Source organism: Theropithecus gelada, chromosome 11 (genome assembly GCF_003255815.1).
Source record: "Theropithecus gelada isolate Dixy chromosome 11, Tgel_1.0, whole genome shotgun sequence".
Classification (NCBI taxonomy): Eukaryota; Metazoa; Chordata; class Mammalia; order Primates; family Cercopithecidae; genus Theropithecus; species Theropithecus gelada.
This window is the reverse complement of record NC_037679.1, coordinates 60,089,226-60,116,418: the sequence shown is the minus strand read 5'-3', so window position 1 is coordinate 60,116,418 and position 27,193 is coordinate 60,089,226. Positions and strand designations below refer to the sequence as shown.

The 27,193-nt window shown below is 40.1% G+C and overlaps 2 protein-coding genes across 4 annotated transcripts in view; one reads left to right on the top strand and one right to left on the bottom strand.

Moving 5' to 3' along the window:
- Positions 1-27,193, bottom strand: part of ANO4 (anoctamin 4) — a 408,206-nt gene that overhangs the window by 224,065 nt on the left and 156,948 nt on the right. For all 3 annotated transcript variants that reach the window (XM_025401960.1, XM_025401959.1, XM_025401961.1), the window contains one exon: positions 249-443. In XM_025401960.1, the coding sequence (XP_025257745.1) occupies positions 249-303 (55 nt within the window). In that variant the 5' untranslated portion in view covers positions 304-443. The remainder of the gene's footprint in view (positions 1-248; positions 444-27,193) is intronic.
- On the top strand, positions 18,389-20,152 carry LOC112634477 (heterogeneous nuclear ribonucleoprotein A1-like). The gene has a single exon (XM_025401962.1). The coding sequence runs from the start codon at positions 18,466-18,468 to the stop codon at positions 19,426-19,428; it is 963 nt and encodes a 320-aa protein (XP_025257747.1). The 5' UTR covers positions 18,389-18,465; the 3' UTR covers positions 19,429-20,152.

The window sequence follows — 27,193 nt, the reverse complement described above, 5'->3', positions numbered from 1 at the left end:
GTTTCATTTAGATTCTACCACTGTGCACATAGCCTCAACCTTCTCTGATCCATCAAGCTCTCTCCCCTCTTATTTGTCTTGGTGATATTTACCACTGACTGAGGCGAAGAGAAGGGGAAATAAAACAAGACCCCTAACAAAAGCAAGCTTAGCTGAAAGTATGGCATAATTACATAATAAAAATATAAGGCAGGCTGTGGTCAGGTTGCTGCTGAAATGGGTCCCCGTTGAACTTCCCCATGCATCACCTGGGTGGAAGACTTTGGTTTTTCCATTAGTGATTCCAGAAGAGCTCGCCTCCATTTTTATTGACCTTCTGCCTGGTGGGAGTGAGGAATGCCTGACCACAGGCAGGCGACGACGTGATGCTGGGTGGCTTGCCACACTTCGCCGTTGATGGATTTGCAAACGCTTTTCAGCCCCATGAATAGATAAACTTAAACCTGGAATGAGAAATGGCACCATTAGACTTCAGAATGGCTAAAAGGTTGTTACGTTCTTATATGAAGTCCAGAGAACAGAAGCAACCATGTTTTAAATTCTTAAGGTATGCATCACTCAAAAGTAGACATCCTTAGTTACCAAGACAAGACTGTTATGAATCAGGATCCAATCAGTCGAATCTGAAGATTCTTATAAAAATTCTTTCCAAAATGCTGGGAATATGTGCACATATTTGGCATGCTGTTGCCAAAGCAATAGGGCTTAAGAACTACTGTTGGGGTCTCTGGAACTTCAATAAAAATCAAGAACTTTCTCCACAAGATTCACAGATAGGCCAAAGTCGTTGGCTGAACTCACATTTACACTCTTGATAACCTTAGAATTATATGCATCTTGAGAACTATTTTATTCAGAAATATTTCAAACATACCAAAAGCAAAACGAATAGTATAATGAACTCCGTGTCCTCATCAACCAGTGTCAACAAATATCAAGACTTTTCTAATCTTTTTTCATCGACCCCACTCCCTTTGTGGTTGGTTTGCTTTTTAGATACTGGAGTATTTAAAGCAAATTCCAGATATCATGTCAATCTCCTCAAAAGTATTGATTACATCAGCTTATATAGATTACATCATTAATATGGACTCCATCTACTGATGCATATCAACTGTATAAAGAAATACTGAGTTCAATGTGTATTTTTTTAAAACACTCATTGATCACCATTGGAGGTTCCTAAGACACCAACTCATTACTCAGAAAATTAATAAAGGGAATAAAGCAAGCATTTATCCTGCCTTTCCTTTACCAACCATTTTTTATTAGTTGATGAGGGAAAGTTCTTCACTACAGAAGAATTCTTGCTAAGAAATACCAGTAAAAAAGAGAATTAAAAATTATTTTAGAGCTACAATAAGAAGTCTACTAAAAACCCAGAAACAAGGAAAATAACAACTCTGCTAAGAGGTAAACTGCAAAATCGACAGTCATAGGTCATGTCAAAGGTAAGAAGAGTCACCTTAAATTTTCCCAGGGGAAAAAGAAGATATGACCTGGGCCAATTTGCAAACTCTAGCAAATCTTAAGGAAGGATGACTCAAATCAGATTAGGGCTTGATCAGCTAGGAAATCATCAAAACAAACAGTGTAATAAACATAGGCAGTGCTCATCTAAGAAATATGCTAAGCTCAAGAATTCCAGTTGCACCACCAGACAGTCCTGACATACATGATTTTACTTTCCTTTATCCATTTAACTGTCCTCATTCTAACAGTGCTCACCAGATAACCTAAAGATTAGGATTTGGCTTCCAGTGCAGGAAGAGAGTTTTCACACTAGTGTTCCTGTCTACCTGGCAGCCAGGAGTCTCAGTGTGAACTAACAGATGGACATCCTGGGCTTCCACACTTCTACCTCCACATGAATTGCTTGGTATGAGTCTGTCCCCAAGATGTTGTTTCTAAGCCCACAATGCTGTGAGCCTAAGCCTTGGTCTCAGGAGATTCACCTAGGTTAGGACTATCATGTTGGGTGGCCCCTTGGGAGATAGGCTGGCAAGCTGCCCCCGGGTAATGCATGCCCTACTCTGATGCTCCGGTGCCTACACAAGTATGAGCCTTCTACTCCCAGATGTCTCTCTCCATAAGTAAGACAGACACCACAGCATCAACCACATGCATCATCCACATCATGGTGGAGTGGTTTTCTTCCACTCCACCATCCTCTGTGCCACTGGTGCATGTTCCCCATTTCCACGGAGGTACAAACTGAACCATCTGTAGACCCATCAAGACTCCAGAAGAATGCAAACAGATTTGTGGGTGACAGATGAAGGGAAGGGGAGAGACATTTTAAGTCAACATCAGATGACACATGCACTCTCAGTCTGCAAATATGAAATAGACTGCTCTCGTGAAAACATTTCTTCTTTTCCTTTTTGCAGAGGCTTATTGGGCTGAGGAGAACAGGATTCTGACTCAGCACAGCACTTTTAGCTTTTATATAACTTTTCTGAAGGAAGCACAAAATGACGTAAATGAGAATAGAAATTATATCATGGAAATAAATGGCATAGGTACTTGAAATTGTGTTTTTAAAATATAAGAATGTAGATCATAGCAAAAAAATGTTAAAAATAAAAAATAATTCAAGAATATTACCAGGAGAAGATAGATATGAGGAAAATGGGTATGTTACATGGAAATTTGGAAGGAATCTTTAATGCCTGAGAAAAATCCATGTTCTTCCTCTAGGAATTAAGGGTCCTCAAAGTACAGATAAAGGGCCTAGCCTAAAAGAGCTCTCCTCACACAAAGGCTAAGTCAATGGTAGAAAGAGAGATTTATAAATAAATAGCTAGTATGCAAGATAGAAAATATACTCCAGGCATTTGAAAATGTTAATATTTATAGAACATTCTGAAGTCACATCTTTAGAAATGAATTATCAGTCAATAAATTACATCATCCAATTTGTTCTTAGTCTAAAAAATTATTGACACTATTAAATGTCAGGCACTACACTAGATATTGATCATTATCCCATTAATGTATCATCACAACCATAAGAGCCTGAGAATTGGTATCTACGTTTTACAAATGGGAAATCTGAGGCTCGAGAAGTTACTTGACCAAGGTCACACAACAAAGTGAGTAACTGATATTTTAACCTTGTCTTTTTCCACTATACCATGCAGTCTAATGGATTCAATACCAATATAAATATTCATTGTTTTAAGCCTGCATTGGTTCTGAATAGTAACTTAACAGAAATCTATCCTGGGTGGGGGATAGATTGGAAGCACAGAATGTTGAGAGTCCTTTGGCCTAAGCTCTTGAAGAACTGTCTGTTTCTCCCCTCTCCCATGCTTGACCCATGGCATCATCCAGGCTGAAATGTCCTCCTGATTCTTGATCAGCTGTCAAAGACCTTAGTAAGAACTATCTAGAGCTGTACCTTCCCCTTGACACACTTCAGTTCCTCTGACCCACTACAGTCTCTAATCTTGCAATTAGTTCTTATCATGTAATGCCCTTGAACTCTCATTCATCTGCCAGTACATGGATGGTCCATTTCTCAAACGTTCAAGAGTCTCTAATGACAAAGGTCACATTGTGCAGTTTTCTGATTCCTTCATCATCTCCGAACAAAGTACCTTCCATCGGGCAGGTGTGGGGCGATGATCCTCCTTCAGTCCCTTTTCCCTCTGCACTTTGCACGCTACATGGTGCAGACACCTTGGACATAGACAGGGCACAGTGGCAAAACCCAGTCAAGGAAATAACACTGAGCACGCTTACCTGTGCAGCAAATTTTTCATTTAGTGCTTCCTGTTTTATTGTATCCTCACCGTCTTTCCTAGGCTCCCTGAGGCCGGAAACTTAGCTGCCTCCCTCAGCCTCATCAGATAGCTTCCTCTCCAACTCAGCTGAGCAGATGGGGCCCAGGTGACGTAAAGTTTCTCATCTTCCTCCTTTCCACCTCAAATAATCATTACAAAAATACCTTTTCCTGTTGAGACACATCATCTACCTTACTTGATAAAAGACCCAAAGTCAGAACTTGGGAAACACACACCCTGGGGGATAAGATGAGGTTAGTACAAAGTAGTGGCTAAAATGTGGATGCTGTAGCCAGAATTCTCGGCTCAAATCTTGGCCACATCATTTACTACCTATGTTACTTAGTGCATTTATTTAAACTTTTGCCTCAGTTTTTTCACCTGTAAAATGGGGTAACAATTCATACCTCATAAGGTTTTGTGAGAATTGAGTTTATATCTGCAGAATGCTTATGGCAATGTCCAGCATAATGAGTCCTCAGTGTAAGTTAGCTGCCATCATTAGCTTCTGTCATATCAATGATTCTCCTCAATCTTTGTTTTTATCCATTAGGCTCTAGCGTTTACACCACTGCCTCTGCTCATCTGTTTTTAAACTCTTGCTTTGGCTTTCGTTTTCATGACACTTAAGCTTCTTGCTACCTCCCCTTACCTTTTTAAACTCTTTCTGTTCCTGTTCCCAAAGGTGGGATTAGTTCCCAAAGCCCGATTTAACAAATTACCACAACCAGGATGGGTTCAAACAGGATTTTATCATCTCACAGTTCTGGAGGCCAGGTGTCTCACACCACGGTGTCAGCAGAGCTCTGTGCCACTGCTGTATGTTCCCTATTTCCACAGAAGTGCAAGCTGAACATCTGTAGGCCCATCGAGACTCCAGAAAGGCAGACAGAAGCTCTGGGGAGAATCCATTCCTTGCCTCCTTCAGCTTCTCATGGGTGCCAGCATTCCTTGGTGTTCCTCGCCTTGTGACAACATCACTCCAATCTTTATCTCTGTGATTATATCACCTTCTCAGTGTTTGTGTCTAATCTCCCTCTGCCTCTCTCTTATAAGGATGCTGGTTGTGACATTCAGGGACCACCTGGATAACTGAGGATAATCTCCCTATCTCAAGATCCCTAACTAAATCACATATGCAAAGACTCTTTTCAAATAAGGTAACACTTGCAGGTTCTGGGAATTTAGAATGTGGACAGATATTTGAGAGGCATTATCAGCCCACCACTGTGGGCATTTTCCAAAGTTTTGATTTTGGCCTTTACTTCTCTCCATCCTGTCCATCCTTGGGGATCTTATGCACTCCATATCTCCATCTGTAATCTCTGTGTGATCAGTTCCCCAAGTCACACCTACCACTGTACTCTGTCTCCTAAACATCAAGCCTACATTTCCTGCTTGGTCTGAGTTTTCTCTCCAGACACTTGATGAGTACATGGGAACACAATGACTAATATTTTAATAAATAAAAATCAAAGGCCGGGCACAGTAGCTCATGCCTGTAATCCCAGCACTTTGGGAGGCCGCGGAGGGCAGATCACCTAAGGTCAGCAGTTCGAGACCAGCCTGGCCAACAGGGTGAAACCCCATCTCTATTAAAAATACAAAAATTAGCTGGGCATGGTGGCAGGTGCCTGTAATCTCAGCTACTCGGGAGGCTAAGACAGGAGAATCGCCTGAACCCAGGAGGTGGAGGTTTCAGTGAGCTGAGATCTCACCACTGCACTTCAGCCTGGGCAGCAAAGAGCAAAACTCTGCCTCAAAAAAAAAAAAAAAAAAAATCAAAGCTCAGATTTTCTTTAAGACTCTCAAATATTTTCTTTACTTCTCAAAAATCCTACCTAAAAAGTGAAAATTTTTCTGAAGAACATAAAATTCTTAGGTGTTCTTTCTCTCTGGCCCACTTCCAAGGTACACTATTTCTGGCTTTACTGCACAGTTAGCAGTGTGCCTGTGTAAAAATGATTTGCTTTCATCCAAATGTCATTTCTGTGATTCAGAAGGACTCTATGCCACAGGAACATGTGTCGTTCTGTCAATGTTTTACAACTCACAGCGGTGCTGTCTATGTGTTGCATTACTCTTCCTGTCATTTCTTAGGTAAATTACTTTTCAAAACACTGAAAAACTATGTTTTGAATGTCACCACCACACACAAAACATAAGACTCATCTATTCTTAATTTAAAAAAAAAAGAAAAAGAAAACCTTGTAGAAGGGAAGATTTACTTCTAGTTTCCTCTTTAACTACAAAGTGGAGGGTAAATCCAGTGCTTCAACTTCCTGGAACACTGACCAGAAGGAAGGTAGGAACTCTCTTGGTTACTCTCAGGTCTGAATTTACTTTTCCAAACTTTCTGGAGCTTTTCTAATATCCTCTCTTATGTGGCTCAAAGGACACTTGACAAAATGTTTGTAAAACAGACTGATACCCTCCCGCATCTGAGGGAGGAAAAAGCCCAAACACATAGGAATACATGCAGAAGAGGAAGCACCTCATGTGTCATTAGCTTAGGTATGTTCCCATGAGGGGGGCAGAATTTGTGCTATCTTAGTTAAGTGAGCTCCAGTGGACCCATAGAAAACGGGTTCGGAGGAGCATTGAGCATCAGAATTGGTGGGTAACTGAAAGTAGGTGCATTTCTGAGAGTGGTATGAGCTCTAACCCATGTAGGACCCCCCTGCCCGACCCGGAGACCTGAAGATGGGGTGTTGCTTAGTCTCAGCATGGCTGATGACAGAATTTGCTACTGCCCAACCATCCTCCACCACACCACATCCTTGGCCCTGTCATGCCTCCTTTTATTTCTCTTCTCACTTTGTGTCAGGCTATTTGACAGATTAGCATCAGCATGTCACAAAAATCTGGCAGTACCAACACATCAAAGCCAGGAAAAACTTTCTGCCAAGATGCTTTCATTTGTAACTCTGTTACAATTATGTCTAAAGCCACGTTAACTGAGCATTTAAGCGCATTGAAAAGAAACCAAAATGCTAAGGACTAGATATAATATTTTCTAGATCTAACCTTTGGCTCAATATCTACACGAAGAATTTATAGATCAGAAAGGGTAAGAGCCTGTAAGAATGTTTGACCAGCATTACTTAAATTCAAATAAAGTGCTGCAGTTAGATTATTGGTGCTTTCTCTCCTTCAAATCCTCCTCTAGATTCTTTACAGACTTTTTGTAACTTTTTCTTTCTTGTTGCTGAGGCTGAGTGAGAGTCTCCCTTTTATTCCCCCTGCGACCGAATTCTATTAGGACTTCATTTCAGGAAACCACAGTGGCAGAGTAGATTATTGCCCCCGATTCGTAATTCATACTTTCTCTCTGTCATGTGACTTGTTAGTACTTCCCAATAAAGAGAGAAGGTGTATTCCCTGCTCTATTGGTTTTGGACTTGGCCATTATGACTTGCTTTAGCCAAGGGGATGTTAGCAAACAGATGAAAGCAGAAATGTGCTTATGTGGTTTACGCTTGGTCTCTTTTGCTTCTGCTATTATCAAAAAAAGCACATGTCCCAACTAGCCACGGGTCTCAGAAGGAGACACAAGAGCAAACCCAAACCTGATCTGCAACCTGGACCAAGCCTCACTCAAACAAGGCAATATCAGGCAAACAAGAGCTGCCTGAAAAAAACCCTGAACAAAAAGACAAAGGTTTCTAGGTGTGAACCACTGAGATTTGGCGTTGTTGGTTCATAGAAAAGACTTGATGAACACAGCTCCAATAATGGTCTCCATAAGGTGAAAATGAAACAGTGCTGGTGCTTACAGTTTGGTCCTAAGTAGTGAGTTCATGAAAAAAAAAAAAAAAATCCTCCTTCTTGCCTGAAATGCTCTCTTTCATAGCCCTAATCTAATATATTCTTCTAAGATCAGCTCATTCATCACCCTTCTGAAGAAATCCCATTATTCCCAACCTCCAACTCTACCAAGCATCCCCAGAACCCTCAGTTCACATGTCCCTCCTCCGCACTCTGTTAGCACCTGGTACATACCTACACCAAGACCTACCCACCTGTACTGTAATTATCTGCATATCTGTCCCATGAATGTGGGGCCAGGACTGTGCCTTATTTCATGCCTATCACAATGCCTAACTCACAGTAGACACTAATGTAAATAGTTCCAGAAAGAAACGGAGGGTGCCAGGGATGGCAGGGAGCTCGCAGGGCAGGCACCAAACAAAGTACAGTCGGCCCTCCAGATGGGACCTGCAGATAAGCAGGTCCCATGTCTGTGGACTAAACCAACCTCGGATAGAAAATATTCAGAAAAAAAAAACAACAATTAGAACAACAATAAAGGAAAATAAATTTTAAAATATAGTATAACAACTATTTACATAGCATTTACATTGTACTGGGTATTATAAGTAATCTAGAGATTATTTAAAGTTTATGGAAGGATGCACATAGGTAATATGTAAATACTTTGCCATTTCATATAAGGGACTTGAGCATTTTGGTATCTGGGGAAGGGAGGGAGGCGGTTATCCAGGAATTAATCTTTCTAGGGATACCTAGGGAAGACTACAGGTAACTAAACTCAAATATTCTCGAATGTCAGACTTCTGTTACGCTGATTTTGTCTGGAGAGTGTTCAGTCCCTGGGAGATAAGCTGAGACCTTAGAAGAGGGGGTGAGTAAGGGGAAGTGGTCAGTGAAGACAACCTTGAATAGCTTAGCCTTCCCACTCTCCTTTCCTCACCCCCACAAGCCCATCTACAGTGAAAATAACCTGAGATTTTTTTAAATTCATAAACAGTGATTTAAAACTCTTTAAATGTAGTAAATAGCCAAAGGAGATGAAAGTAGTATGTCCAAGAGATACCAGTACTCCAATGGTCACTGTAACTTTAGACACAATAGCCAAAATACAGCCATAATGTGGAATCTAAGTATCTATCAATGGAAAAATTGACAAAATGTGTGGTGGATATATTCAAAGACATTCTATTCATCCTTAAAAAGAAAAACAAGGGGTCGGGCACCATGGCTCATGCCTGTAATCCTAGCACTTTGGGAGGCCGAGGCGGGCAGATCACGACGTCGGGAGATCGAGACCATCCAGGTTAACACGGTGAAACCCCGTCTCTACTAAAAATACAAAAAATTAGCCGGGTGTGGTGGTGGGCGCCTGTAGTCCCAGCTACTTGGGAGGCTGAGGCAGGAGAATGGCGTGAACCCGGGAGGCAGAGCTTGCAGTGAGCCGAGATCGCGCCACTGCATTCCAGCCTGGGCGACAGAGCAAGACTCCATCTCAAAAAAAAAAAAAAAAAAGAAAGAAAGAAAGAAAAACAAGGAAAATCCTGTCATTTGCAACAATATGGATGAACCTGGAGGACATTATGTTAAGTAAAATAAGCGAGGCACAGGAAGACAAACTCCCCATGATCTCAGTTATTTGTGGAATTTTGAACTCGTAAGTAGCAGAGAGTAGAATGGTGGTTACCAAAAGCTGGGGGGTGGAGCTCGGTTGTGGAGATGTTGGTCAAAGGATACAGAATTTCATTTAGACAGGAGAAATAAGTTCTGGGTATCTATTATACAAAATAGTGGGTATACTTAATAACAATGTATTATATTCTTAAAAATCACAGAGTAATTTTAAGCATTCTCACCATAAAAATTGATAAGTATGTGATATAACATATGTATTAATTGGCTTGATTTAGCTATTCCACAATGCATACACATTTCAAAACTTTATTATATGTGATAAAGATACACAATTTTTATTTGTTAATTGAAAATAAGTACATAAATAAAATATTAAAATAAAAATAAATCTTAAAAAATAATGTAGATGTCATTGGGTAATTAATTGCAAATTAAAACAACAGTGAGATACCACTGCACACCTATTAGAATGGTGAAAATCAAAAACACTGACAACATCAAATGCTGGCAAGAACACAGTGCGACAGGAACCTTCATTCACTGCTGGTGGAAATACAAAATGGTACAGCCACTTTTTGGAAGACAGTTTGGCAGTTTCCTACAAAACTCAACATGCTCTCGCCATACAATCCAGCAGTCATGCTCCTTGGTATTTACCCAAGTGAGATGAAAACTTATGTTCCCACAGAAACCTGCGCATGAATGTTTATAGCAGTTTTATTCATAATTGCCAAAACCTGGAAACAACCAAGATGTCCTTCAGTAGGGAAATTGACAAATAAACTGTGGTACATTCAGACAATGCAATATTATCAGCATTAAAACAAAACGAACTGTCAAGCCATAAAAAGACATGTGGGAACCTTAAGTGTCCATTCACTTACCTTAAATGTTCAAGAACCATTACTAAGTGAAAGAAGCCCGTCTGAAAAGGCTACATAGTACATAATTCCAACTATATGGCATTCTAGAAAAGGCAAAACTATGGGGACAGTAAAAAGATCAGTGGTTGCCATGAGGAAAGAAGAAAGGAGGGAGAAACAGGCAGAGCACAAGGGATTTTCGGGGCAATAAAACTACTCTGTTTAATGCTATAATGGTGCACACACATTGTGATAAATTTGTCAAAACCCACAGAATGTAGAACACCAAGAGTGAACGCTAATACACACTATGCACTCTGGGTGATGATGTGTCAATGTAGGTTCATCAATTATAATAATTGTACCACTCTGGTGTTGGAAGGTGATAATGGAGGAGGCTATGCACGTTTAGGGGCAGGAGATACATAAGAAATGTCTGTATTTTGCAGCCAGTTTTGCTGTGAACCTAAAACTGCTCTAAAAAATAAACGCTATTAAAAAAAAAAGATACTATTCACTACTGGTAAAAACATAAGAAAACAGGGGCTCTCAGACATGGCTATCTTACCACTCGCAATCAGATCATTAGACAAAACTAAAACTTTCATACCTATATAAGAAGGTTTCTCTCACAAATATTTAATATATTTCAAATTGCAACTAAATGTTATTTCTTACTACTTAAAAATAGCATCATCTCTTTGGACCCAATAATTCCACTTCTAGGAAGTTATTTCAAGAAAATAAGACATACTAAGAGTTACATAAGAAAATGTTCCACTCAAACGTTTTTATAACATAGGGAAGCAATAGAGAGATTGACTTTTGTGTTGAATGGATATTGGTGCATATTCTGGGTCTATCTTGTAGTAGCTGTGGAACTTCTGATGAGTTATGATTGAGTTACTATGTGAGCTTCAATTTCTTCTTTTACAAAATGGGAGTTTAAATTCATATTTCAAAAATTCATAATAAGGGCTAAAAAAGTATGTGTTCACGCAGCATGGTGCCTGACATACTCAATAAATAGTACTCAGTATCATAATTATAATTAATACGGACATAACTATAATAATTATTATGATTATAGCAATATTAGAAACTAGAAAAATAACTGTTAATAGGGCAATAGTTAAATATATTATGGTCCACTGATATGTCAGAATGCTATCTAGCAAACATGTTGGTGAAAACTGGATTTTATGATATGAAAAATTCATTTATTCTTCAAATTCATGTATTCTTCCATTTACTTATTCAGCCAGTCCTTATTGATTGTCTTTGTCATGTGAGCACTGATTTATGAGGATACAGAACATTAAGTGTTAAGGCTGAAAGGGATGAATTTCCAAGGTATGCATTTCCCCCAGCCTGGGCCTCATTTTCCTTATTTGTAAGCTGAAAGGCTGGAGATGGTCTCTGTGCTGGTGATGTTTTGTGGGCCTACACCTGCTTCAAATCCATTATCCACCTGTTTTGTGTTCTGTGAAGGTGACTCCTTCATCACCTGGGCTCCCTCACAGGCCTCCAGTTGGCCTCAGCCAATGGAGGCACAAGAAGGAGCTAACGGTTGGGAGGAAAGAGAGGCTGAGTTACTTCTTCCCTGCTCCCTTCCTGTGTTAATACTTGTGAGGACCCTAGCCATTTGGAAAGCCCTCTGCAAGGTCTACCCCTATTGGGTAGCCCCTTTCCCATGGCTCCTGCTCTTGAGTGGCTCCAATATTGCCCTTGCCTCTTGAGGCATGTTTTATAAAGGCTCCTCACCCTTGCTAGACCCTGGGTGCTTCACCATCTCTTGTTAATTTCCATAACCCAGCCATTCCTTTGTAACATAAGAAGTTTCTTTATTAAAATCTGTTTGTTTGTTGGAATTCTGATTCCTAACTGAACCCTCACTGCGAGAGTCTTGGAAATCCACCCCTTTCCATTTTAACACTTAATGGTTCTACATCCTATAAATCAACTGGAACATACTGAAAACTTCCTTGTAAGGTTCTCAAATACATCACATTTGCTACCATTTACCTTTATTTCCCAAGATTTTCTCATTTGGTGTCAATTTGGGTCATCTTTTTCTCCCTCCCTGCTCTGAATGCCAATCTAAATCCTGAATTTCTCACTTTGTCTCACCCTGTGATACTTAAAATTTATCTTAAACCTTTACATTCTCACTCAGGGAAATACTTAGGGAGCAGATATTGATTTCCTGTCACCACAAAAGTTTAAGGGTTTTCCTTGCGTTCTGTGGACTTAGGCACAATGTAGCCCACCCTTGACCTCCCACAGCTAGACAAACTCTATATCATCACAACAGGAAATTCTCGCAAGAGATATTTAAGGATGCGAACTAGATAGAAGTAGGCAATTGTAAGTTTATGGTTTAAAAGTAATACCTTGGGGAAAAGGTTCTTTCTGAGATCTTCAATTATTTATTGATTTATTCATTTAATAAATATTTGTCAAGAGCTTTCTCTGTGCCAAACACTGAGGATTCAGAAATTAAAAAACAGAGTCCTTGCACTCATGAGCTCACTGTCTAAAAGAGGCATTTCCCAGTACTAAAGCAGCAAAGGCAAGGACAGCTAATGCACTTCACAGGAGGACATGACATCAATACTTCCTGGGTTTTAGACAGAGAGACAAAAAAGAAAGAAACCCAAGGTCATTTGGTTTCTCCTTTAGGAGCAAGAGAGGCATCTCTGGTTTTCCCAAAACAAATTTAACTATTTGGCGTTTTTCATAAGAGAGTAGCATGGTCAAATATTATCACACCCTAGGTAGTCAACAAAAATAGCTGAGTAGAAACTAGGTATCTACTTCACATGGCAAAACCCATGCATCATGAAAAAGTATACTCTGCAATCCTATATTTCAGTGGACCACTTATTAAATGAGACCACCAAGTGAGCTACCTAAATGGCTTAGGAATATTATTTCTTAAGATCCTTGGACTCAATTTTTCAGCTTATCTTGGCAGTCAAAAAAGTGCTTCTCGAAGTGAAACATGAAATGGTTTACCACCAGAAACATCAAATGATAAGCACTAACCCCCTAAAGGGAACATTGCTTTATATAAGATTTTGGTCACTTAGCCAAGTGAGCAAAATGTAGTTTAAAAAAAAATTTTTACAGAGTAATCTATTGCTCCCAACAACTATGGAGACCTACCCCTGCTAGGCCGAAGGACAGAAACGAGGATGATAAAGGCAGAATCTATGTTTACAAGAAGAGATCGTTCTTGCCAGGAAAAAAGTTGTGCAGAAGTGAGTCTAACAGAAGGAGATGTCAAAGATGCACAAGGTAGACTATGTAATCTCCGAGAGGGGAAAGGGGTCAGCACATTTTTTTCTGTAAGGAGCCAGAGCATAATTTATTTTGGGCTTTGTGGGCCATATGGTCTCTGTTGCAGCTACTCAACTCTGCTATTGCAGACCCAAAAGCAGCCATAGACAATACATAAATGAATGAGTGTGATTGAGTTCTAATAAAACTTATAAAACTAAGCAATGGGCTGGATTTGGCCTGTGGGTTGTAGTTTGCTGACTTCTGGCTTACAGGGTTCAGGGAAAGGCTACCAGGGAAGGCTTCACAAAGAGAGGGGTGGGTACTGTCACTAAGCCTCATTGCTGGGTAAATTTCTCATAGGCAGAGATGGAGGAGAAGAGCATGCCCCCCGTGGTGAAGGTTCAGGTATGAAAGAACAAAGCTCATTCATGAAAGGAAAAGATGTCCTGTTTCAAGCATGTTTAAGATGCGTGAGCAGTAACTGGCTGTTAAGACTGAAAGCAACTATCTTGACAACATACTTTTGTATGAAATTTTTAAATTTTTAGGGAATTCCTGAAGAAAACTCACTTATATGCTATCCTGGATGTAGTCTCCAGGCTAAGACAGCGGAGAATCACTTAAGATGTGGGAGCAAGGTGGAAGGGAGGGGCGGGTCCAGTGGTGGGGGTTGCATAATCAGAGCAAAGGTTTAAGAATACTGTTCTACTTCAACTGGGGCAACAAATCAGGGTAACGGCCATAGAAACCTGGATCAGAGCAGTGGAAGTGGGGACACAAATAGATTAAAAGATAGTTTGAAAGTAGATTCTTTAGTATTTGATAACTTTTTTGATGTTTAGTAGTAAATGAGAGGGAAAGAATAAAAATTGACTTTGGATCTAAAGACAGTAATAGAAATAAGAACACGGATGCAATATTTCAGTAGGCAAGATGTTAAGTTCAGCTTTGTGGCTCCCCTGGGACATCCAAACAAAAATATTCACCTGGTATTGCCAGAAATAAAGGTATAGAGCTTGGAAATGCGTCCAGCTGGAGTTGAGAGATGGTGTAACTTCTGAAGAAAAGACAAGAAATCACAGATAAAATCTTGAGAGAATTTCTACCAGCAACCAAAAGGAGAGTAACCAAATTCACAGCAACAATGGTTAGCATGTACTGATGGTTTACTATGTCTCAGGCACTGTTCTAAGAGTGATGAATATATTAATTCATGGAATCACTATATAAATCATATGTAGTCCAGGCACATTCTTTATCCTCCTTTTACAGATGAGAAAATTGAGTTACAGAGATAGTGAATAACTTACCAAAGGTCACATTTATGAGGCACAGCCTAGCTTTGAACCCAGGCAGCCTGGCCAGCAATACTGCTCTCAGCAGGAGAAGGCAGTCCACTGGACTGAGTGCTAAAGGAAGGTCAGAGAAATTGAGAACTGAGAAGAACAAGGTTTAAAGTGGACTGAGACAGAAATGGGTGTCAGGACACAAGAAGCTGAAAAATAAAAAGATGGGCTGGTAAACAGAGGAAGTGCCGACAGTGAATCCAATACTGAATTTTGGTTGTGTGGTAGACAGGCTCTGCTAAAATGTCCAACTCTTCATCTCTGGAACCTGTGAATATGTCACCTTACATGGGACTAACAGGGACTTTGCAGATTTGATGAAGGACTTTGAAATGGAGATATCCTTTGGATATCCTGGGATATCCAAAAGGAAGGGGGGCAATCTAATCACATGAGATCTCAAAAGCAGAGAACCTTTGGTGGCTTGGATCAGAGAGACGTTACGTTGCTGGCTTCAAACATGAAAGACGGACCATGAGTCTAGAGATGTGGCAGCTCTAGAAGCTAGAAAAGGTACTGAGGCTGGGGGTGGGGGCTCACGCCTGTAATCCCAGTACTTTGGGAGGTCAAGGCGGGCAGATCACCTGAGGTCAGGAGTTCAAGACCAGCCTGGCCAACATGGTGAAACCCCATCCCTACTAAAAATACTAAAATTAGCTGGACATAGTTGCGTGTGCCTGTAATCCCAGCTACTCGGGAGGCTGAGGTGGGAGAATCGCTTGAACACGGGAGGCAGAGATTACAGTGAGCCGAGATCGCGCCACTGCACTCCAGCCTGGGCAACAGAGAGAGATTCCATCCCAAAAAACAAAGGTCATAAAACAGATTCTCCTCCAGAGTCTCCAGAAAGACAGAAGGAACACAGCCCAGCTAGCACCTTGATTTTGGCCCAGTGAGACCTGCACCAGTCACCTAACTTACAGAAATATAAGATAAATTGGTGACATTTTAAGGCACTGTTTGGTCATTTGTTACAGAGGCAATAAAAAACGAATACAGGTCCCCACGTCTACTTAATCTAATCAATATTCTCAAAAATGCCCCTGGTCCCTCAGCTTAACCCAGGTCACAGCTACTGATAGGCCTTCCCCAGAGTCAGCACAGCCTCCAAGGCAGTGGTCATAGGGGGCCCTGTGGAGGAGGGAGACTGTGAAGCTGGCCCTGTCTCAATTTCCTTAATCGATATTTAATTTCCTTAACTGACCATAAGACAAATGTTAATTTAGAGAAGTCTAAAAATTTATCAAAACTCCAGAATGCAAGCCACTAATTATTTACTGACTACAGTTCTATGCTAATAATGGTGCAATTAGATCTTTAGCCATACAATGTGCCTCTATAAACAGCTGGTTTAACAAATGTTTGAAAAACAGGAACAACATGACATTAAATTGCATGAACTTTGAAATGTAACTTTTTAATCAAATTTACAATGATTAATTCATAGAACCCATATACGTTATTTATGTGATTTGAGTTATAAAGTTTATCTTGACTAATTTCAGCACTGACTTAATTACATTTCTGATACGGTTAATAATAAATGAAAATCCCTCTAGAGGACAACTGTTGTATTTTAAGGGCCATTTGAAATGCCTTAAAATATTTAAAAATTGTGTTCCATTTTCCCTATTTAAAATAATTTACCCTGTACTTATTTAGCAAAAGGATTTGAGATAGCTCAAAACAAGGCACATATCCACATTGTCATTCCATATGATCTTTTTTAAAAGTTGTTTTGTCACCATTGCTTCCTACTGCTGAAAGTCTGTCCTTAAAGTCAAATTTCAATATATTGAGTCAAGCAGCAGATAGCAATGTGAATAGTGTAAGCCTACACTATCACATTTTGCCAGTACCTAATTTAGTAAATGTGGAACAGCAAGATCAGGTCTCATTAAAAATGAGGAGGGAAGGAGAAAATAAACATGACATTACTATTGTTTTAATTTACCTACAAGAGGCCACTGATCCCAAAATTCATGGACATTAAATACTTTATCAGTAGGCTATCTGTCTCTCAGACTAGAGGTCAGTAAGCAATGGCTCCTGGGCCATCTGGGCCACCATCTGTTTTTGTAAATAAAGTTTTATTGAAACACAGATACATTGGTTTACTATCATCTATGGCTGCTTTTGCACTATAACAGAGTTAAATAGTCATGACAGAGACCTTATGGCCCTTAAGGCTGAAAATATTAACTGATGTTTACAGAAGTTCTCCTACCTCACTCTTAGATCAGTAGGTGCTAAGGTATTTGGAAAACATTGCTCAGATATTGGAGCTACTGAAGTAAACTCTCTCTCAAATGTTTTACAGACTGTATTTGTTGTGTGAAATTTTAGACCTTACTAGCCTGAAATTCAAAGACTTTTGTACTTATCTCCTCTTGCTTTATTTTGCAAGACATGGCAAAATACTTGTGTAGCAGCTTGGCTTTTCCATAAATGAATGTGGCGGTTAGGCACACAACAGGGATCAACAAAGAGCATAAACAGAGCTCCAGCCGGGTGCGGTGGCTCACACCTGTAATCCCAGCAATTTGGAAGGCCAAGACGGACAGATCACCTGAGGTCAGGAGTTCAAGACCAGCCTGGTCAACATGGAGAAACCTCGTCTCCACTAAAAAATACAAAAATTAGCCAGGTGTGGTGGTGGGTGCCTGTAATCCCAGCTACTCAGGAGGCTGAGTAAGGGAGAACTGCTTGAACCCAGGAGGCAGAGGTTGCAGACAGCCAAGATCATGCCACTACACTCTAGCCTGGGGGACAGAGAGAGACTCTGACTCAAAAACAGAAACAAAACAAAACAAAACAAAACAAAAAACAGAGTTCCAGAAGATTGCCAAAGGCTCACATCATCTAGTGGGTGGAGCTATAATCATCTTACATCATTCATGGAGACAAAACTGAACTGGATATAGGGTAATAATAGCTCATACTGAGATATCGTGGTTAAAAACATGGACTTAGGAGCCAGACTGCAAGAGTTCAAGTCCTGCTTCCAATACTACCAACTATGTGTTTTTAATTAACCTCTAGAGGTCTCAGTTTTCTTATCTACAAAATAGAGATGATGATATCACCTACCTCATAGGATAGAACAGATTTGGGCCTATAGCAAAGACCATAAAAGATGCTGGTTATTCACAATTATATATTAACAGTGTTGTTATTGAGAAACGTTAATGGTTCAGAGTGTAGGCTCTGAAATTGGCCTATGTAGCTCGACAAGTATTCTGGTTCCACCCCGTTCAAGTTGTGTGACTTGGTACAAGTAAGTAACTTGATCTAATTATGGGATTAATAGTAACATTTACCCCACAGGGTTGGTTTTAAGATTCTATGAGTTAATACATTTAGTAATGCCTAGCACACAGTATCAGTAACTAACTCAATAAACATTAGATATTTTAAATATTATCAGTATTGGTATTATTATCATTAACATTTTCATTATTGTGCATCAGGCCTGATGCTCCACATTATGAGGTCAGTATGCCTATCAACACCACTTTAAGAATAAAGCAATTTAGGCACAGGGGAGTTAAGTAACTGGTTCCATGCATTGAATTCTTAAGTGATGGAACTGAAATCTGAGCTTTTCTAAAGGCAAGATTAGGAGACCTTTGGGCCTGCATCATAAGAGAAGCAAATTTCTTCAAGGAAAACAGGCTGATTAAGAAACAGTGTTGAGATACGTTCGTCAGCTTGCTCCTTTCTGCCCGTGGACGCCGCCGAAGAAGCATCGTTAAAGTCTCTCTTCTCCCTGCCGTCATGTCTAAGTCAGAATCTCCTAAAGAGCCCGAACAGCTGAGGAAGCTCTTCATTGGAGGGTTGAGCTTTGAAGCAACCGATGAGAGCCTGAGGAGCCATTTTGAGCAATGGGGAACGCTCACGGACTGTGTGGTAATGAGAGATCCAAACACCAAGCGTTCCAGGGGCTTTGGGTTTGTCACATATGCCACTGTGGAGGAGGTGGATGCAGCTATGAATGCAAGGCCACACAAGGTGGACGGAAGAGTTGTGGAACCAAAGACAGCTGTCTCAAGAGAAGATTCTCAAAGACCAGGTGCCCACTTAACTGTGAAAAAGATATTTGTTGGTGGCATTAAAGAAGACACCGAAGAACATCACCTAAGAGATTATTTTGAACAGTATGGGAAAATTGAAGTGATTGAAATCATGACTGACCGAGGCAGTGGCAAGAAAAGGGGCTTTGCCTTTGTAACCTTTGACGACCATGACTCCGTGGATAAGATTGTCATTCAGAAATACCATACTGTGAATGGCCACAGCTGTGAAGTTAGGAAAGCCCTGTCAAAGCAAGAGATGGCCAGTGCTTCCTCCAGCCAAAGAGGTCGAAGTGGTTCTGGAAACTTTGGTGGTGGTCGTGGAGGTGGTTTCGGTGGGAATGACAACTTCGGTCGTGGAGGAAACTTCAGTGGTCGTGGTGGCTTTGGTGGCAGCCGTGGTGGTGGTGGATGTGGTGGCAGTGGGGATGGCTATAATGGATTTGGTAATGATGGAAGCAATTTTGGAGGTGGTGGAAGCTACAATGATTTTGGCAATTACAACAATCAGTCTTCAAATTTTGGACCCATGAAGGGAGGAAATTTTGGAGGCAGAAGCTCTGGCTCCTATGGCGGTGGAGGCCAATACTTTGCAAAACCACGAAACCAAGGTGGCTATGGTGGTTCCAGCAGCAGCAGTAGCTATGGCAGTGGCAGAAGATTTTAATTAGGAAACAAAGCTTAGCAGGGGAGGAGAGCCAGAGAAGTGACAGGGAAGCTACAGGTTACAACAGATTTGTGAACTCAGCCAAGCACAGTGGTGGCAGGGCCTAGCTGCTACAAAGAAGACATGTTTTAGACAAATACTCATGTGTATGGGCAAAAAACTCGAGGACTGTATTTGTGACTAATTGTATAACAGGTTATTTTAGTTTCTGTTCTGTGGAAAGTGTAAAGCATTCCAACAAAGGATTTTAATGTAGATTTTTTTTTTTTTTTGCACCCATGCTGTTGATTGCTAAATGTAATAGTCTGATCATGACGCTGAATAAATGTCTTTTTTTTAATGTGCTGTGTAAAGTTAGTCTACTCTGAAGCCATCTTGGTAAACTTCCCCAACAGTGTGAAGTTAGAATTCCTTCAGGGTGATGCCAGGTTCTATTTGGAATTTATATACAACCTGCTTGGGTGGAGAAGCCATTGTCTTCGGAAACCTTGGTGTAGTTGAACTGATAGTTACTGTTGTGACCTGAAGTTCACTGTTAAAAGGGATTACCCAAGCAAAATCATGGAATTATTGGTTATAAAAGTGATTGTTGGCACATCCTATGCAATATATCTAAATTGAATAATGGTACCAGATAAAATTATAGATGGGAATGAAGCTTGTGTATCATCCATTATCATGTGTAATCAATAAACGATTTAATTCTCTTGAAAAAAAAAAAAAAAGAAACAGTGTTATGTATTAAATAACAGTTTCCATGACAACTGCTTTTCTCTCTTTTACACAATTGTGTTTGATTATAAAAACTCTACAAGCAGAGAATGTTAAGAGTTAGGAGAAAGCTCACTGATCATCTACTCCAACACCCTCATTTTCCAGATGAGGAAACTAAGGTTGAGAACAGTACAATGATTGGCTCAAGATCACACAACAATTTCAGCAGCAGAGTAAAAACTAAACTCAGATCTGGCCTCAACCAGATACCATCACAATCCATGGCTAAGGCTTAATGGAAAAACTTAAATGAAAATCCTGTTACATTATGGTTTATTTGTTATCAAATAGTGGAGAATTTGAGAAGCAAATGCTTGGAGCATATTCTATAAACAAACTCTGAAGGACAGGCATCTATGTTCACAAAATCTGGCCCCTTCTAAGAGTACACTAGACAAAAACATGCATTGTTGTGGGGATATAAAGAGGGGGATTTTAGAGCCAATGGTCCATGCATAAATATCTTCAAAGATCAGACAGACTAAATACCCTCGTAGTGCAAAGACCTGGCTAAAAGTTACATTCGCCATACAGACATCTTTTACTGAGGTCTTGCATATGGGCAACAACAGTGAGGACCTAGTGGCAGTGACCTTAATTTGCCCTCCTCACGTAATCAAATCATCAGGAAGACACATGATCAAGCCATTAAAAAACATATGAAAGGCAGAAGCAGTGATTCATGCTGCTGTTTAGATTTAAAGTGAGAATAAAGTTCTAATGCTGTGATTTTATTATTTTATAAATTAACTTTGCAGCATTGCAACACTATATTCTCTGCATTGTAATATAATATAGTGATTAAGAACAGATTCTGGAGCCAGACCCTCTGAGTTAAAGTCTGGACTTGCTCTGCGACCTTGAATGAGGCACCTCTATGCTTCAATTTCCTCATCTGTCAAATGAGGATAAAGACAATATCTACTTTATAAGTTATTATGAAGATTAAATGAATCACATGCTTAGAAAGGCACATGTCTCTAACAAACACTCAATAAATATTAGCCATTGCTATTACTATCACTGCTATTACTGAGACATGACCTGTAGAATTTAACTTCAGCCTTCCGGAAAAGCTCAGATACCAGTCAGTATTTCCTGTTTTGAGATTTCTTCAAACTCTGACCTCTAATAACCTCCCAGAATAATCCCTGTTTCTCAATTCTGTCCGTACCTCCTTCCCCTATGTTACCCACATCTTCCTATAGCCATGCTAAACTACCCCTACAATGTGTACTGTGCTGTAACACAGCTCCAAGAACATGTGTGTGCCATCCTCTCTAACTGGAGTGTGTTCTAATACCCTCAAAGCCTGGTATTAGACAGGCTTTGACAAATTCCATTCCTCCTTCAATAGCCCAACCCTCATCATCCTGGATTGCCTTCCCCAACTCCCCAGCAGATGAGATTCTCCTCCCTGTGAACTTCAGTGAAATTTTACATTCTTCTATTATAACCTGTGTCCCATTACTTTGTAATTGACTATACAAATAAAACTGCTCCTCTGGACTGTGTTCTTTCATTAATATAAACCACTTGTCTGATACTTAGAAGGCATTCAATAAATTTCCGTGGAAGGATGACAAAAAAGGGGGATTGGAGGAGCCAATTAACAGTTGTTGGATGCCTACCATGTCCCTACCATTCTGCCTGATGCTAGGAATACAAGATAAACCAGAAATGGTTACTGCCTTCATTTTTGCTGTTGGCAAAAATGTCCGTGTATCTTTCTCTAAAGAATACATAGAATACTTAACTTTTAATTCATCTAGTATTTATTAAGCATTTACAATGCAATGGGCTAGGTGCTGAAATAGATGCAAAAGAGGAAAATCTGCTCTCAACCCTGAGGGTCTCCCAATTTTACAGAGAGACAACAATTAGATTTACAAATTCCAATCCAATCCCTGATCCCCAAATGAAACTGGAGCCAATAGTTATCCAAAGTCATTCTTCTCCATTAGCGGAAGTTGAGTCTAACCTATACGTCTCCACACTGCTTAATTTCTTGTTCATTTACCTAGAACATGATCTCGACTTGGAGAGAAATTATATAAAATAAAAAAGTTAAATTGAGTGCATAATAATACACCTAATATTCACATCACAAATGTGTTCCAATGGCTTGCTTCACTGTCAGAAACTTTAACAGTGCTAGCAATTTTAGAAAGTGAGATTCCTGGTAATAAATTCAAAAACATTGATATCAAGCAAGCTCCTTTTCCCCACTGTGGGTCCATTCCTTTATTCATTTAATACTCTTTCCTGTAATAGGTACCCCAATATAGAGATAAAAGACAAACATCTCCCCTCCAGGAGCACAAAATCCAGCCTCATTGGCGTTACAGAAATAAAACACCTTCCCAGGGGTTGGTTACTTGAGATGCACTAACTCAGGTACCATGTAGACCTTTTTGAGATCTGAAGGCTTAGAAATAAATATTGACTAGTGAATCAAAACATGCATCATTGAGAAGGTAAAATTTAAGATTCACCAGTGGTTAATTTGCCATGTTTAAAGAATTCTCATTGCTCTTTGAAAGCAAATAATATAGGAAAAGCAAATGCCCCTTTCATTTAAAAAAATTACATTTCAACAGAATAAAATAACTTCCAGCCAGAAAACAGCATGCCCTAGGGAGATTATTCTAGTATTGCCAGTGGACAATCATGCTAACTTGTATTCATTCCAATAGCTTCAGGAAAAAAGTTATATACAGTATATTTTTATGAGTAGAGGAAGACTCAACTCAGTAAGGGTCCTGCCTTCACTCAAAGTTGCTGAGATTCTGATTCAGTGGATGGGAACTAATTTTTAAATATTAACATCATTGGATATTTACATACGAGTGGGACCCTCATTTAGTATCTCAGTGAGTGTTGATATTTTCACCAAGAGGTGTCACCAGGTACTTGAGGACAAATGGATAAAGAAGGCAAAGAGAATTAACACCTATTAAGTGCCCACCCTGTGTTGGACACAACATTGTGCATATATTATCTCACTGAATTCCCTGGGCTATAATTCTTAGGAGGACAAAATTCAGTTTCATCAATATCTCCTCAGCATCTTCCGTACTGTTTGGCATACCATAGGTGCTCATTTAATGCTGAACAGATTCTTACAACCATGCTGCAAGTCACATGGCCAGCAGGCAGGAGAGATGGTGATCAAACTCAGTGATACTTTTTCTATCCCATGAGCATATCTTCAATGAACAATATTGCTTTGTGATTCCCAAGGCTGGGATTTGGTAACTAGCTGAGATTCCCTTTTTGGATAATGCCAGTGGGCGCGGGGGGAGGGGGGGAGTTGAGATGCAAATTACAGTATTACTTATTCACCTGCTCGCCACTAGGGGAAGGGATAGAAGTTTGCAGAATCTACACTTATTAGTCCATGATCTTAAGAACAGCTCTGAAGTATGACATAGTGCTCAAGAGCTTGGAGTTGAGGGTCAGAGAAGATTTATGTGCAAACTCTGTCAATTACTAGCAAGTTACTTACTTCTCTGAACCCTAGTCCCTTCATCTGTAAAATAGCCATAACAGAACCAATCATGTCTAAACTCAACTATCCCTCTACTCTGTACTTGCACCTGAGAAGCTGAAAGACGCTGGAGAAAAAAACATCGCTCGACGATGTTGACTGCAGATGGATGTTTGGAACTCAGCATAGGATTGCCCAGCAATCTGACCATTTTCTAGTAAATTAACCTTTCAGTTCTCTGAAGTTACTCTTGCCAAACTCATGACTCCTCCCACCACCTCAGCTGCTGACCTCACCTCATATTCCATTAAGAAAAAAAAAAGCACATGGTCTAGAACCAACTCCAAATTGCCAACCTTCTAGAACCCATAGACTCTGCCTTCTCTGTTTCTTAAACATTAAGGTATATTTGGAAGATAAAAATTATATATATTTATGCTATAAAATGTGATGATTTGATATATATATCATATGTGGTAGAATGATTAAATCAAACTAATTAGTATATCTGGCACCTCACACACTTATCTTTTTTTGTGATTAGAACATTTAAAATCTAATCTCTTGGCAATTTTCAAATATACCATATATTATTATTAACTATAGTCATCATGCTGTACAATAGCTCTCCAGAACTTAGCCTTCCTGTCTCACCAAAACTTTGTGCCCATTGAACAACAGTTCTCCTTTATCTGTCCCCTACCCTCAGCCCCTTGCAATCATCATTCTGCTCTCTGCTTCTATGAGTTTTATTTTTTAATAGTCGACATATAAGTGAGATTATGCAGTATTTGTCTTTCAGTACCTGGCTTATTTCATTTAGCATAATATCCTCCAGGTTCATCGATTTTGTCACAAATGACAAAATTTCTTTCATTTTTAGACCCCGAACAATGAAGGCAATCTTGTGCAAAAAGAACAATGTTAAAGGCATCACATTATTTGATTTCAAAATACATTACAAAGCTAAAGTAATCAAAATAGTATGGTACTGCATAAAAACAGGCATATCAAACAATGGAAGAGAACAGAAAATCCAGTGATAAACCCTTGCATTTATGGTCGAGTGATTTTCAACAAAGGTTCCAAGAACATATGTAGAGAAAGGATAGTCTCTTCAATACATGGTCTTGAGAAATCTGCCTTCTCTGCTTCTGAAATGGAATCACATGTCTATTCTTACAGCCAACTCCTCCACCTGTCCTCCATGTCCTTGACTTATGTACTTTCCCTCTAATTCTTCTGTTTCTCCACTGTATCATCAGTTTCTCCCTCTCTCCTGAATCCCTCACATCAGCAGACAAACATTTTTTAATTTCTCTCATTTTTCAAAAACATGCTTTGACTTAGCACAGCCTTCCAGCTATCATCCCATTTCCTTTCTCCCTGCAGGGGGAAACTGTGAGCAAAGGCAGCTCTCCTCTTTTCAGTTCATTCCAACAGGCTTTTTATCCTCCCCATTCCACCCTTGGACATGGCCCTTGTCGATGTCACTAGAAATTCCATCTTGATAATTCCCATGGTTTTTGTGTGTGTGTGTGTGTGTGTGTGTGTGTGTGTGTGTGTGTTCACGTTCCTTGATCTCTCACAACCTCTTTCTTCTCAAAAGGCTTTCTTTTCCTTGCCTTCAGAACCCCACACTTTTACAAATTTCCACTGCCTCAAAAAGAATTCCTTCCAGGACAAGCTACATAATTTGTAGGGCCCGGCGAAAAATAAAAATATGGAGCACTTACTAAATAATGTATTAAGAATTCAAGACTGCAACAGTAAACCATTACATCAAGTGTGGGACCTTTCCATGTATGAGAGCCCTATGGGACTGCATGGATTGCCCACCCATGAAGCTGGCTCTGGTTGTACTTTGTTTAAAAATTAAGATTTGTTTATTCAACTGACTCCTTGGCATCTCCACTAGGATGTCTAAGAGGTATTTCTAACTCGACATGGCCAGAGCAAACTGTTAAGTTATCTCCACCCCCCAACCCACAAAATGACCTCTACCTCAGTGCTCTGGTTTCAATAAATGGCATCCTATATTCTCCCAGTTGCTCATGCCCAAAGTCTGACAGTCATTCTTGAATCTTCTGTTGCTCTTATATCCCAGATTCAGTCCATCAGCAAATCCTATTGGCTTTACCTTTAAAATATATCCATAATCTGACCAACTTGTTACCATGTCTACTGCTTCCACTCTGGCTAAATGTCTCTGAAACATTACAGGAGAACAATAAATATTTGTCAATAGGAAAATGGATGAATGAGGTTGTTGTGAAAATTTTGAAGCAGCTTAGGGTAAAGTTCTTATTACTATAATTTGGTGCTCAATAAATGGCAGTTATAGATAATGTGATTAAATTTTAAAAGTTTATCATCATTGTGGTTAGTTATTTACCAAACCCAAGTCCTTCTTTTCCTCTGGACAAACAGCTAGACTACACTACTAGGCTCCCTTGTAGTATGTGTTTGAGTTCTGGTTAGAAGTGATGTATGCTGCCCTGGCTCATAGAACATTCCTGTGTAAAATCAGTCACACTTTCTTTTCTTGGCTTTGTGTCTGGATGGTGTACCCCAGGTTTCACTTTTAAACAACCAGATCTCATGAGAACTCACTCACTATCACAAGAACTGTAAGGGGAAAATCCACCCCCATGATCCAATCACCTCCCACCAGGTGCCTCCTCCAACACTGGGGATTACAACTTGACATGAGATGGGCAGAGACAAAAACCCAAACCACATATTCCACCTCTGGCCCCTCCCAAATCTCATGCCCCTCTCACATTGCAAAATACAATCATCCCCTTCTCAACAGTTCCCCAAAGTCTTAACTCATTTCATCATTAATTCAAAGCTCCATGGTCCAAAGTCTCATCTGAGACAAGGCAACTCCCTTCTGCCTGGGAGCTTGTAAAATCAAAAACAAGTTAGTTACTTTCAAGATACAATGAGGGTACAGGTGTTGGGGCAATACACCCAATCAAAAGGAGAAATCAGCCAAAACGAAGGGGCTACAGGTCCTGTGCAAGTTTGAAAACCAGCAGGGCAGCTTAAAGCTCCTGGCTGGGTGTGGTGGCTCATGCATGTAATCCCAGAACTTTAGGAGGCTGAGGCAGGCAGAAGACTTGAGGCCAGAAGTTTGAGACCAGCCTGGCCAACATGGCAAAACTGCATCTCTACTAAAAATACAAAAATTAGCCAGGCAGGGTGGTGCATGCCTGTAATCCCATCTACTTGGGAGGTTGAGGCAGGAGCATTGCTTGAACCCACGAGGCAGAGGTGCAGTGAGCCAAGATCATGCCACTGCATTCCAGCCTGGGCAACAGAGTGAGACTCTATCTCAAACATAAAAATAAAAAAACTTAAAACTCCAAAATAATCTCCTTTGACTTCATGTCTCATATCCAGGCCACCTGATGCAAGGGCTAGGCTCCCAAAGCCTTGGGCAGTTCTGTCCCTGTGGCTCTACAGGGATCAGCTCCCATGGCTGCTGCCAAGGAT